The 11,280-nt window shown below is 52.9% G+C and overlaps 2 protein-coding genes across 2 annotated transcripts in view; both read left to right on the forward strand.

The window, feature by feature from the left end:
- Positions 1-3,666, forward strand: part of gpr156 (G protein-coupled receptor 156) — a gene marked incomplete at its 3' end in the record, with an annotated part of 11,301 nt that extends 7,635 nt beyond the window's left edge. Inside the window, exons 7-11 of the mRNA XM_084443527.1 lie at positions 1-95; positions 1,598-1,653; positions 1,821-1,923; positions 2,263-2,520; positions 2,617-3,666. The exon at positions 1-95 is cut by the window's left edge and continues 142 nt beyond it. Of these exons, the coding sequence (XP_084299653.1) occupies positions 1-95; positions 1,598-1,653; positions 1,821-1,923; positions 2,263-2,520; positions 2,617-3,666 (1,562 nt within the window). The remainder of the gene's footprint in view (positions 96-1,597; positions 1,654-1,820; positions 1,924-2,262; positions 2,521-2,616) is intronic.
- Positions 3,667-9,909: 6,243 nt separating this feature from the next.
- The window catches only part of gsk3ba (glycogen synthase kinase 3 beta-a), a gene marked incomplete at its 5' end in the record, with an annotated part of 21,844 nt that continues 20,473 nt past the window's right edge, over positions 9,910-11,280 (forward strand). The window contains one exon of the mRNA XM_084443528.1: positions 9,910-9,990. Coding sequence (XP_084299654.1) covers positions 9,910-9,990 — 81 coding nt within the window. The remainder of the gene's footprint in view (positions 9,991-11,280) is intronic.

An 11,280-nucleotide genomic window follows, 5' to 3' on the forward strand; every position in this document is an offset into this window, starting at 1 on the left:
ACCTCCACGCCTGGCCTGACCTGGTCTACGGCGTGGTGGGCGGGGCCCTCTTCGTCTGCACCCTCGCTACCAACTGTCTGCTGTTCGTCCCTCAGGTGAGACTGACGACGTCGCCGCGGCAACAGGCGGGACTGACAGCTGGCCTGTACCACGTCACCACGGTAACAGGCGAGACCGACAGCTGGCCTGTACCACGTCACCACGGTAACAGGCGAGACTGACAGCTGGCCTGTACCACGTCACCACGGTAACAGTTTAGGGTGACAGCTCGTCTGTACCACATCACCATGGTAACAGTTTAGGGTGACAGCTAATCTGGTTAGGCCTCTTTTTAGGGATCATTGAGGAGGGAGGGAGGGAGGGAGAGAGAAAGGGAAAGAGAGAGAGAAGAAGAGAGATTTTTGAGAAAATCTGCATACGAGACAGAGCGTCCTCTGTTTGTGACCAAATACCAGTTGAGCGAGACGGAGCCAGAGAGTCTGTGCGCCTGACAGCTATCACTCCCCCCAGACAGACAGACAGACAGACAGACAGACAGACAGACAGGCAGACAGACAGACAGACAGACAGACAGACAGACAGACAGACAGACAGACAGACAGACAGACAGACAGACAGGCAGAGCCTAACCCACCCAGGGTACTATGATATGGGGGTTGGGAAGTTCCATAGCTTTAGCAAATATAAGATGTGAGTGTGTGTCTGTGTGTGTGTGAGTGTGTCTATGTGGAACTTAGTGAAAAATTAGACGCACACACACAGATACACACGTTCATTTATTCGTTCGTTCACTCGAATGAACGTGTGTGTGTGTCTGTGTGTGCGCGAGTGTGTCTTCAGTGAGTGTGTTTTCACTAAGTTCCACAGATGTACACACAGACACACACACACACGCACACGCAGACCTGCGAAACGTGGCACTTCCCACCCCCCATACTATGAGTGCGTTACCCATCCCCACTTCACTGAATCGCATGTGCGTGTGTGTGTGCGTATGTGTGTGGGGGAAATACCGCTGTATTACAAGGTTGTGTGACTCACACACGTGTTGTCCATGAGTCCATAGCATGCTAGCCACACCTGCAGCCATGATGGCAGCGTGCTAGCTCTGACAGCGTGCTAGCTCTGACATCATGCTAGCACCTTGTGCTAGCTCTGACATCATGCTAGCTCTGACATCATGCTAGCTCTGACAATGTGCTAGCTCTGACAGCGTGCTAGCTCTGACAGTGTGCTAGCTCTGACAGCGTGCTAGCTCTGACAGCGTGCTAGCTCCTGATAGGAGGCCCTGGGGGCTTCCGGGCGGCGGGGGCAGGTGGCGGCCGGATGATGTCAGCGCAGTGGAATGCTCACTCTGAGGGCAGGAAGGAAATATCTGAACAATGAGCAACGCTGGCGTATTCACACACCTGGACATGTGGTCAGGATTTACACACGTCTCTACAGGCAGCTCAAGATATAAACCTTTCCATATGTTACTTGACTATCATTATCTTATTCCTATTCATTCACTTCATCCTGTGTGCCCCCCCCCCCCCCCACACACACACACATTCCTAAAACCCCTTCTTCTTCTTTCCACCCCCCCCCCCACCAGCTGACCCAGTGGCGCAGGTTCGAGGAGGAGAGCAACAGCCCCAGCCAGATGGCCAGGTACGTCAGCGGCTCGCACCGGTGCCCTAGGAGAGAACACAGAGAGACGTTTTCATGATAAGACGTTTCCCGGTGACAGCGGTGACAGATGGGGTATTTCTAGGCGGGAACGCTGCTGGGCCGATGCAGGACGTTGAGCCGTGTCCCCTGGTGTTTCTCTGTACCAGGTACTTCAGCAGCCCCAGCAAGAGCCTGGCGTCGGCCTACAGCCAGGACCAGCTCTGCTACCTCATGGGGGAGAACAGCTCCATGAAGAGGCTCCTCAGTGAGGTACTGGATCAACCAACCAACCAAACCAATCAATCAATCAATCAACCAACCAAATCAATCAATCAATCAATCAAACAATCAACCAACCAAATAAATCGATCAATCAATCAATTAATCAATCAATCAATATATCAATCAGGTACCCAATGAAACTTATAACTTAAATAAGCATAATTCATCCAAAGCTGCAATATTGTACAATGCGAGAACTGCATCTGACAGAGTCTCTAAGGACAGCACTGACATTTCCAACACCTGTGTGTGTGTGTGTGTGTGTGTGTGTGTGTGTGTGTGTGTGTGTGTGTGTGTGTGTGTGTATGTGCGTGTGTGGTTTGGCAGAAGGACGCTGCGATCGACAGTCTGCAGGAGCAGGTCAACAACGCCAAGGACAGACTCCTGCGCCTCATGTCAGCCAGCCACCCCCGCCGGGACCCGGAGGTGGACTCTTCCAACACCAACCTCAACTCCTCCTCCACCCAGACCACGGTGGTTCAGTCCGAGGGCCCTCCCACCCCGTCGCCGCCCAGGGACACAGACTCTGCCCTCTCTCCTCCTCCTCCCTCTCCTCCTCCTCTTCTCTCTCCTCCTCCTCCTCCTCTCTCTCCTCCTCCTCCTCTCTCTCCTCCCTCCACTGCTCCCGCCCCCCCTCCGTCTCCTCCTGTCCCTCCCTGTGCTCCTTCCCCCCCAGGTGAGGGTGACAGTGTGACCGTAAGGAGAGAAGCGGGTGTGTCAGAGCGCCACGGCGCCGGTCCGACAGGGGCGCCGTCGCGGCCCCGCCCCCACACTCCCCCCCCTCAAGCCGTGGGGCAGACCACCGCGCACACCGGGGCGGGTCCCAGGACGACCGGGGAGAGGGAAGGGGCGACGCAAACCGCCACGGCCCCCTCCGACTACCACGTCACCGCGCCCCGGTCCCCGTCCCTGCCGCCGCCGCCGTGGTCGCCGGGGTTCGTCAGCAGCGAGCAGCTGCGGGAGGTCCTCCGGGAGCTGAGCGTGGACGCCGTCATGGAGACGGCGCTCCGCTCGCCCGGTCCGGCGCGGCGACAGTCCCGCAGGCCCTCCCTCTCGCCCCTCCCCCCCCCCCGCAGTACCCCCCTCTCGCCCCTCCCCCCCCCCCGCAGTACCCCCCCGGTGTTCCGCTACCCTAGCATCTCCCCCTACGCCATGAGGAAGCGCCGGCCGCCCTTCCACTCGCCCAGAGGGGGCGCTGCTCCCTGCTTCTACCCAGGATCAGAGCCCCCTGGCTGGGGCAGGAGGAGGAGGAGGAGGAGGTGCCCTCCCTCCTCGCCGCCAGACAAGCGCGCCTCCAAAACAGTCGCCGGCGAAACCAGACGTCTCCGACCTGACGACAGCGACGTAGAGGAGGAGGAGGGGGCGGGGGGGCGTGGCTCTAGGACGGCCCATCCCGGTAGATGTTCCGTCACTCGCTTCTCGGGCCATGCCCACACGGCGCCGGCGGAGGAGAGCGAGGAGGGTGGGGCCGGGCAGGAGGGGCGGGGAGGAGGAGGGGGGCGTGTCCGAGACTCATGCGGATACTGGGACTCGGACTCCAGCAGCTCGGCGGACTGCGGCTACTACCACCGGCCCTACTGCGAGGCCTGCCTGCAGCACGGAGCCTACCGCGCCTCCTCCGACTCCTCCTCCTCCTCCTCGGACAGCGAGGAGGGGGGGTACCCCAGCCTCTGGCGCTCCGCCCACCCGGTGGTCAACTTCAAAGAGGACTTGCAGCCCACCTTCGTCTGAACGGGGGGGGGGCACAGATGGTATGGTCTAGCGGTGTGACGGGAGCCGTTGATAAGAACCAGAGCGCGGCATTATGGGAGAGAAGGTTCACCGCCTCAGACAGCCAAGTGCAGCCGGACTACTGAGGAAACTTAAGCTACAACATTGTAATCAAATCACTGCTAGACAAGGGCGAAGCATTAAGTACGGTTCATACTGTACAGTGCACAATGCCTTGTGCCTCTGGCGGGGTTTGTGACGTCATAATTGTATCATGGATCCAGCCTGTCTGTGATGTCATAATTGTATCATGGATCCAGCCTAGCGCATGTGTGTCTGTTCAAAGTGCACTTTACATGGCCTGTACCAGACTGCCTCATCTGTCGTTTTTGATGAACTCGGCTCATACACCGACGTTGTACTGTAATACACTGAATAGATACTAAGAACAATATTCAAATGAATGATCATGTTCAAGTTCCGGCAGGTTTATTTGTCGTAATACACAGAGAAGGCGAAATCCTGTGGCCAGTTTTTTACAAACCGTATCGCATTTTGATTTTTAGACCTGCTGGTGTGTTGTTGTTATTATTGTTGTTGTTGTGTGTTTGTGGAAGCTGATGGATGTGACGGGCATGTTGTCCTGGTGTTTAACTCATCACTCAGACTGCCAGCCACGGCCTCCTCCTCATATACAATACTGATATGCTAATACTGCTAATAACTGATACTGTAAAAAGATGTTCAGTATTTATATTTCATGTCTCAATACAAGCACTGTGTCCTATTTATCTGTGACTGATTATATGTGTTTGGTAAAGAAGATTTACTACTACTGTAGTTGTAGAACGGATATTTGCTTTTGGTGACATTGCCATACATCTATTTCTGTGTATATTGGTTTTGTTATTGATTGGTGTGTGTGTCTGTGTGTGTGTGTGTGCGCGCGCGTGTGTGTGTGCGTGTGTCCTTTGTTTTATTGAAGATCTATTTAAACTATGACCTTTTGACCTTCACTGTGCCTGCATATTGAGCTATTCCCAGCAACATTGGATTACTACATTAGGTTTATTCAACCATGAGTAGCTGTGTGTGTGTGTGATTAGCTGTGTGTGGGTGTGTATGTGTGTGTGTGAGTACTGTAGCTGTGTGTGTGTGTGTGTGTGTGTGTGTGTGTGTGTGTGTGTGTGTGTGTGTGTGTGTGTGTGTGTGTGTGTTGGCCATGCGAAGTTTGGGCATGAATAGAGAACAGCGTCTGCTGGTACTTCTGCACTACTGTCTCTCCCAGCTGAGCGTCATGGCCGTGATGGAGAGTAGTGGGTATCTCTGATGGTAGGTATCTCTGAGCTCTGATGGTGGGTATCTCTGAGAGTGGGTATCTCTGATGGTGGGTATCTCTGAGCTCTGATGGTAGGTATCTCTGATAGTGGGTATCTCTGATAGTGGGTATCTCTGATAGTGGGTATCTCTGATGGTGGGTATCTCTGATAGTGGGTATCTCTGATGGTGGGTATCTCTGATAGTGGGTATCTCTGATGGTGGGTATCTCTGATAGTGGGTATCTCTGATAGTGGGTATCTCTGATAGTGGGTATCTCTGATGGTGGGTATCTCTGATAGTGGGTATCTCTGATGGTAGGGTATCTCTGATAGTGGGTATCTCTGATGGTGGGTATCTCTGATAGTGGGTATCTCTGATGGTAGGGTATCTCTGATAGTGGGTATCTCTGATGGTGGGTATCTCTGATAGTGGGTATCTCTGATGGTGGGTATCTCTGATAGTGGGTATCTCTGATAGTGGGTATCTCTGATAGTGGGTATCTCTGATGGTAGGGTATCTCTGATAGTGGGTATCTCTGAGCTCTGATGGTAGGTACCTCTGATAGTGGGTATCTCTGATGGTGGGTATCTCTGATAGTGGGTATCTCTGATGGTAGGTATCTCTGATAGTGGGTATCTCTGAGCTCTGATGGTTGGTATCTCTGATAGTGGGTATCTCTGATAGTGGGTATCTCTGATAGTGGGTATCTCTGAGCTCTGATGGTAGGTATCTCTGATAGTGGGTATCTCTGATAGTGGGTATCTCTGAGCTCTGATGGTAGGTATCTCTGATAGTGGGTATCTCTGATGGTGGGTATCTCTGAGCTCTGATGGTAGGTATCTCTGATAGTAGGTATCTCTGAGCTCTGATAGTGGGTATCTCTGATAGTGGGTATCTCTGATGGTGGGTATCTCTGAGCTCTGATGGTAGGTATCTTTGATAGTGGGTATCTCTGATAGTGGGTATCTCTGAGCTATAGGGTATCTTTGATAGTGGGTATCTCTGAGGGATATCTGAGCTCTGATGGTAGGTATCTCTGATAGTGGGTATCTCTGATAGTGGGTATCTCTGAGCTCTGATGGTAGGTATCTCTGATAGTGGGTATCTCTGATAGTGGGTATCTCTGATAGTGGGTATCTCTGATAGTGGGTATCTCTGAGCTCTGATTGTCGTGTAAAATAATTTACTAGGTCTTAGGTCAAATTCCAAGAAATAAATCTAAGTCCAGATTGGTTTAAAAGTTCCAAAATAACTTCAGAGTCCGAGAAGAAAAACAACTCGAGGCACAAAGAGTCCAAATGCGATTTGACTTTAATGCTCTTCAGAAACAAACGGCATATAAGTCAGGAGCTTCCCCGGGAAAGAACAACTTTTCCCTTTGTCTACTTGACCTTTATAGTCTTAACAACACTCCCCTCCCCCCTTGACCACATCCCATTTTTCCATACATCACTACTTTCGCCACCAATCAAATGATGTCTAGTTTTGCTGGCTCAGCAAATAACTCATGTCCATATATGTCCTACATCCGTGCCCCCCCCCCTCCCAGCTTCCTGGGTGAAGGACTCTGTCTGCTTTTTGAGAGGAAATGAGATTCCCCCGACCGGAATCTCAACTGCCCCCCCACAGGAGGAGGAGAAAAATACTCATAAATCTCTGCATTAATCAGCACTATTCTCTGGCTGCTTTGGGAGGAGAGGAGGGGAAGAGAAGGAATTCAACAGGAAGAGGAAAAGAGACCTTACTGCTGTGCTCTGCAGAGTCAGCATTATATCTCTGGCTGTTTTGGGCCTGGCTACTTGGCAGGAGGTGAGGAAGGAGAAAAGAGCATCTTGATTCAGTGGGGACATTCCATTCTCTACACATCCGTTTCCCGGTGGCTACATCTGGTGGTGACTTTTTATCTACTATCCCTCATGAGCAGCTGGTTATGTAGAACAAGATTACAATATCATGACATGATTAAAATGCAGGGGAGCTAAATCAAATTAAATCACAACATGATGGTAGGTATCTCTGATAGTGGGTATCTCTGAGCTCTGATGGTAGGTATCTCTGATAGTGGGTATCTCTGATAGTGGGTATCTCTGATGGTAGGGTATCTCTGATGGTAGGGTATCTCTGATAGTGGGTATCTCTGATAGTGGGTATCTCTGATAGTGGGTGTCTCTGATAGTGGGTATCTCTGATAGTGGGTATCTCTGATGGTAGGGTATCTCTGATGGTAGGGTATCTCTGATAGTGGGTATCTCTGATAGTGGGTATCTCTGATAGTGGGTATCTCTGATGGTAGGGTATCTCTGATAGTGGGTATCTCTGATAGTGGGTATCTCTGATGGTAGGGTATCTCTGATAGTGGGTATCTCTGATAGTGGGTATCTCTGATGGTGGGTATCTCTGATGGTAGGGTATCTCTGATAGTGGGTGTCTCTGATAGTGGGTATCTCTGATAGTGGGTATCTCTGATGGTAGGTATCTCTGATAGTGGGTATCTCTGATAGTGGGTATCTCTGATAGCGGGTATCTCTGATGGTAGGTATCTCTGATGGTAGGTATCTCTGATAGTGGGTATCTCTGATAGTGGGTATCTCTGATGGTAGGGTATCTCTGATGGTGGGTATCTCTGATAGTGGGTATCTCTGAGCTCTGATGGTAGGGTATCTCTGATGGTAGGGTATCTCTGATAGTGGGTATCTCTGATGGTGGATATCTCTGAGCTCTGATGACGAGGAGTCTAATCTCCATTTGACCAAGATATATATTTTTATTCCTAAAGTTCTGGACGCGTTGTGCCCTGTACACCCCTCAGTTGTTATACATCCACATAAGTCCACCCTGTGATTTAATAATACTTTACTTATGAATATGGATGTGGCGTAACATGTTATTAATATGCTGTATGCAGTGTTTATAAACATGTCATGTTGATAGGCCTGAAGGCAGCAGGCCCACAGAACACTCACTCTTCTCTGTTCTCTTCTGCTTTGGCCCCAGTAAACATGGCTGCATTCTCCAGGCTGAATAATGGATGAAAGGTTACTCACAGGACTCCGAGAGAGAGGGAGAGAGAGGGGTGGGGGAGAGAGAGAGGCGGGGGGAGAGAGAGAGGGGGAGAGAGAGAGAGAGAGGGGGGGAGAGAGAGAGGGGGAGAGAGAGAGGGGGGGAGAGAGAGAGAGGGGTGGGGGGGAGAGAGAGAGGCGGGGGAGAGAGAGAGAGAGGGGTGGGGGAGAGAGAGAGGCGTGGGGAGAGAGAGAGAGGGGTGAGGGAGAGAGAGGCAGGGGGAGAGAGAGAGAGGGGAGAGAGAGAGACTGCAGGAGACGGAGGAGGAAAGAGAGGTGAGGAGAGGGGAGAAGAGGCTAACACTAGAGGAGTGAGGGAAGGAAAGAGGAGTGGAGAGAATGTTTCTAACTGCCACCCAGTATGAGACCAACATGTCATATTTCCCTTGAGGTGGGGTCCAAATCACAGCTTAAAAAAATAGTGTGCGTGTCTGGGTGTGATTTCTTACTGTCCAATAATTATATAATAAAGGCTATTCTCACACCCCTCACACACGTGTGCCTATTCGCGCGTGGAAAAGCACGCGTCTCTTGGCATTGGGGAAGATTAGCAGAACTAACATAGCAACAGTGCTGCTTGACTACCGGCGACTTGTCACCAGCGGTTGCACACCCATTTGTAGAGGCAACCAGGGCCTGGCTTCCTATTGGTCGAACCTTACATCAATCAATTTCCCCACCCAGTCCACGGCCCCCACCAACCCTTCCTCCTAGTTCTCTAGCCTTGTGTGCCTTCGTTCACTTCCCTACACATATTTACAATCATGTGCTAGGTGTAAGCAAACCGTCTAATACCAACCCCATGCTTTGTAATCCGGGTAGAGGAGGGGACAAGCTTCACCTCAGAGAGAAGGGTGGAGAACTGGGAATCAGCGCTTTATCGCAACAAGCCCCCTTGAGGTGCCAGCGGGGCGGGGCTAAGACAATTATGCCATGTGTTTCACCAGAACAGCTTTTTCATTGGTTTACAAAACGGCTCTCTCCACCCACATTCGAGAGACGCGCCTGTGATTGGCTCAAACGCCCACCGCAGATTCACCCCTCGCCGTGCGCAACTTTGCGATTCTCCACGACGCGCGCTTGCGTAACCCCGTCGCCACGCGCATCCGCCCGCGGAATCATCCCTGAACGCTTACGCAGATTACGCAGATTACGTTCCAAAGGTTCTTAGTGACAAAGGCAGGCAGCCCGAGACCTATGGGGAAGGAATAAAAAAGGATTTCAGCACCATCGGGCCCCACGGAAAGACCATCATTTCGGAAGCGCATTTGGAGACCGACCATCCGGGGACCGGGTTCGGACGGAGGCGAGCGTGGATCTGGACGCGGCGCGGGACAGTGGGAACGCGCAAATATTGAAGCAAAAGGCAGATTTTCCGATTGAATCGTCGGTACAGAGCGAGGGAGCCGCCATGGCTGTCGGATCATTGAGTCTCCACATCGGGATATGAGAAAGAACTGCATGGTCCCGAGACGACAGGAATATACGCGTTTAGTCTGGATCCACGCAGGGTCAGTTGAATAGATTCAGATAGACCCACTTGCGAGGATTTGTCTTTAACGGTGCCCATATTAGGGTAATAAATTGCCAGTGATTGTGTACGGGGGGCACTGGGAGAGGCCAGATCCATGACTATTTTAGTCGAAGACGTGTCTGCTAAGGCCTACAGAGAGAAGGAAAACGATCAATTAACGGGAGATAAGATGCTCTGAGCGTCCGCCGGACGAGAACGGGAGCTTAACGAAGAGCTTGAGAAGGAACATTGTCCGACGGGTGTTTTATTCCTATTGTGAATAATACCAAACCAGGGAACCGCCAGGGGACTTCGAAGACGTAGAATCTCCTCTAAGTTCCAGTCTCGTAGTCACCAGGGATCTGTTGGACCATGTCGGGTCGGCCCAGAACCACCTCGTTCGCGGAGAGCTGCAAGCCGGTGCCGCAGCCCTCTGCTTTCGGCAGCATGAAAGTTAGCAGTAAGTATCCCTCCCTCTCCCGAATCATCTGAAAAGCTGCCCCCCTCATGTCGAGAATCAGCCCGCAATCTAACCCGCCCGTCTGGCCACTTCCAGTCATAGTCTGTTAACCATAGGCCTGCTTGAAGCTCCTCCCGGGTCGGGCCGCTCTCACGGGCTTGTCAGTGTGCGTTACCGACTGAGATTTGCAGGCGGTGACACCCTGCTGGATGCGGGGACGGGGAGGGGACCGTGGCGCGGTGACACCCTGCTGGATGCGGGGACGGGGAGGGGACCGTGGCGTGGTGACACCCTGCTGGGTGCGGGGACGGGGAGGGGACCGTGGCGTGGTGACACCCTGCTGGATGCGGGGACGGGGAGGGGACCGTGGCGCGGTGACACCCTGCTGGATGCGGGGACGGGGAGGGGACCGTGGCGTGGGGACGGGGAGGGGACCGTGGCGCGGTGACACCCTGCTGGATGCGGGGACGGGGAGGGGACCGTGGCGTGGTGACACCCTGCTGGATGCGGGGACGGGGAGGGGACCGTGGCGCGGGGACGGGGAGGGGAGGGGACCGTGGCGCGGTGACAGGGTCGGCCGCAAGGCTAGCAGAAGGCCGCGCCGGCCCAGATCAGGCAGGGCTGGCACCGATCAATCCCACACCGTGGTGCAGTTTCGCGTTTGAGGCAGTAGGCCAAGGCAGTAATGATTTTTGCATTACTACCGCGTTTCCTATTGGCTGGATCCTCTCCGCTCGCCAGCTCCACTGTCACACTCGGTGCGTTACGCAACTGTCAAACGGGGGAAGGTGCGCCCATGAGCAGAACGTGACTCAGGGGCGAGTGTGACGTGATCTCAGAGAGAGAGAGAGAGAGAGAGAGAGAGAGAGGGAGAAGGGTGGATCGGGTGATCATGTGCACGTATGAGCTGTCCCGGCTGTCTGCTCTCTGTCTGTCTGAGTCAACCAGAAGACGTTCCGACAGTAGGGCATACGTGTGCGCGCTCACGGCGTATCCATCCGCCTCATAGCGCCTCAATGTTGCCACCAGCATCAGCGCGTCATCACAGGATTTTTGCGACAGTAGTCTGCGTTGCGACGGGGGGGCAACTGTGTGCATCGCAGTCTGGGAGACGCCAAGACGTGACATACAATGAGCAAAGACACGTTCTAGACAGAGACGAAATGATGTCAATTTATCCCTTTGGAGGAATTAGGTTAGAGAGATCATCTAGCCTATTACGTAAACGCATTTTAGCTTGACAGACACAAGGACACACACACACACACACACACACACACACA

Source organism: Borostomias antarcticus, assembly GCF_949987555.1.
Source record: "Borostomias antarcticus genome assembly, chromosome: 9".
Classification (NCBI taxonomy): Eukaryota; Metazoa; Chordata; class Actinopteri; order Stomiiformes; family Stomiidae; genus Borostomias; species Borostomias antarcticus.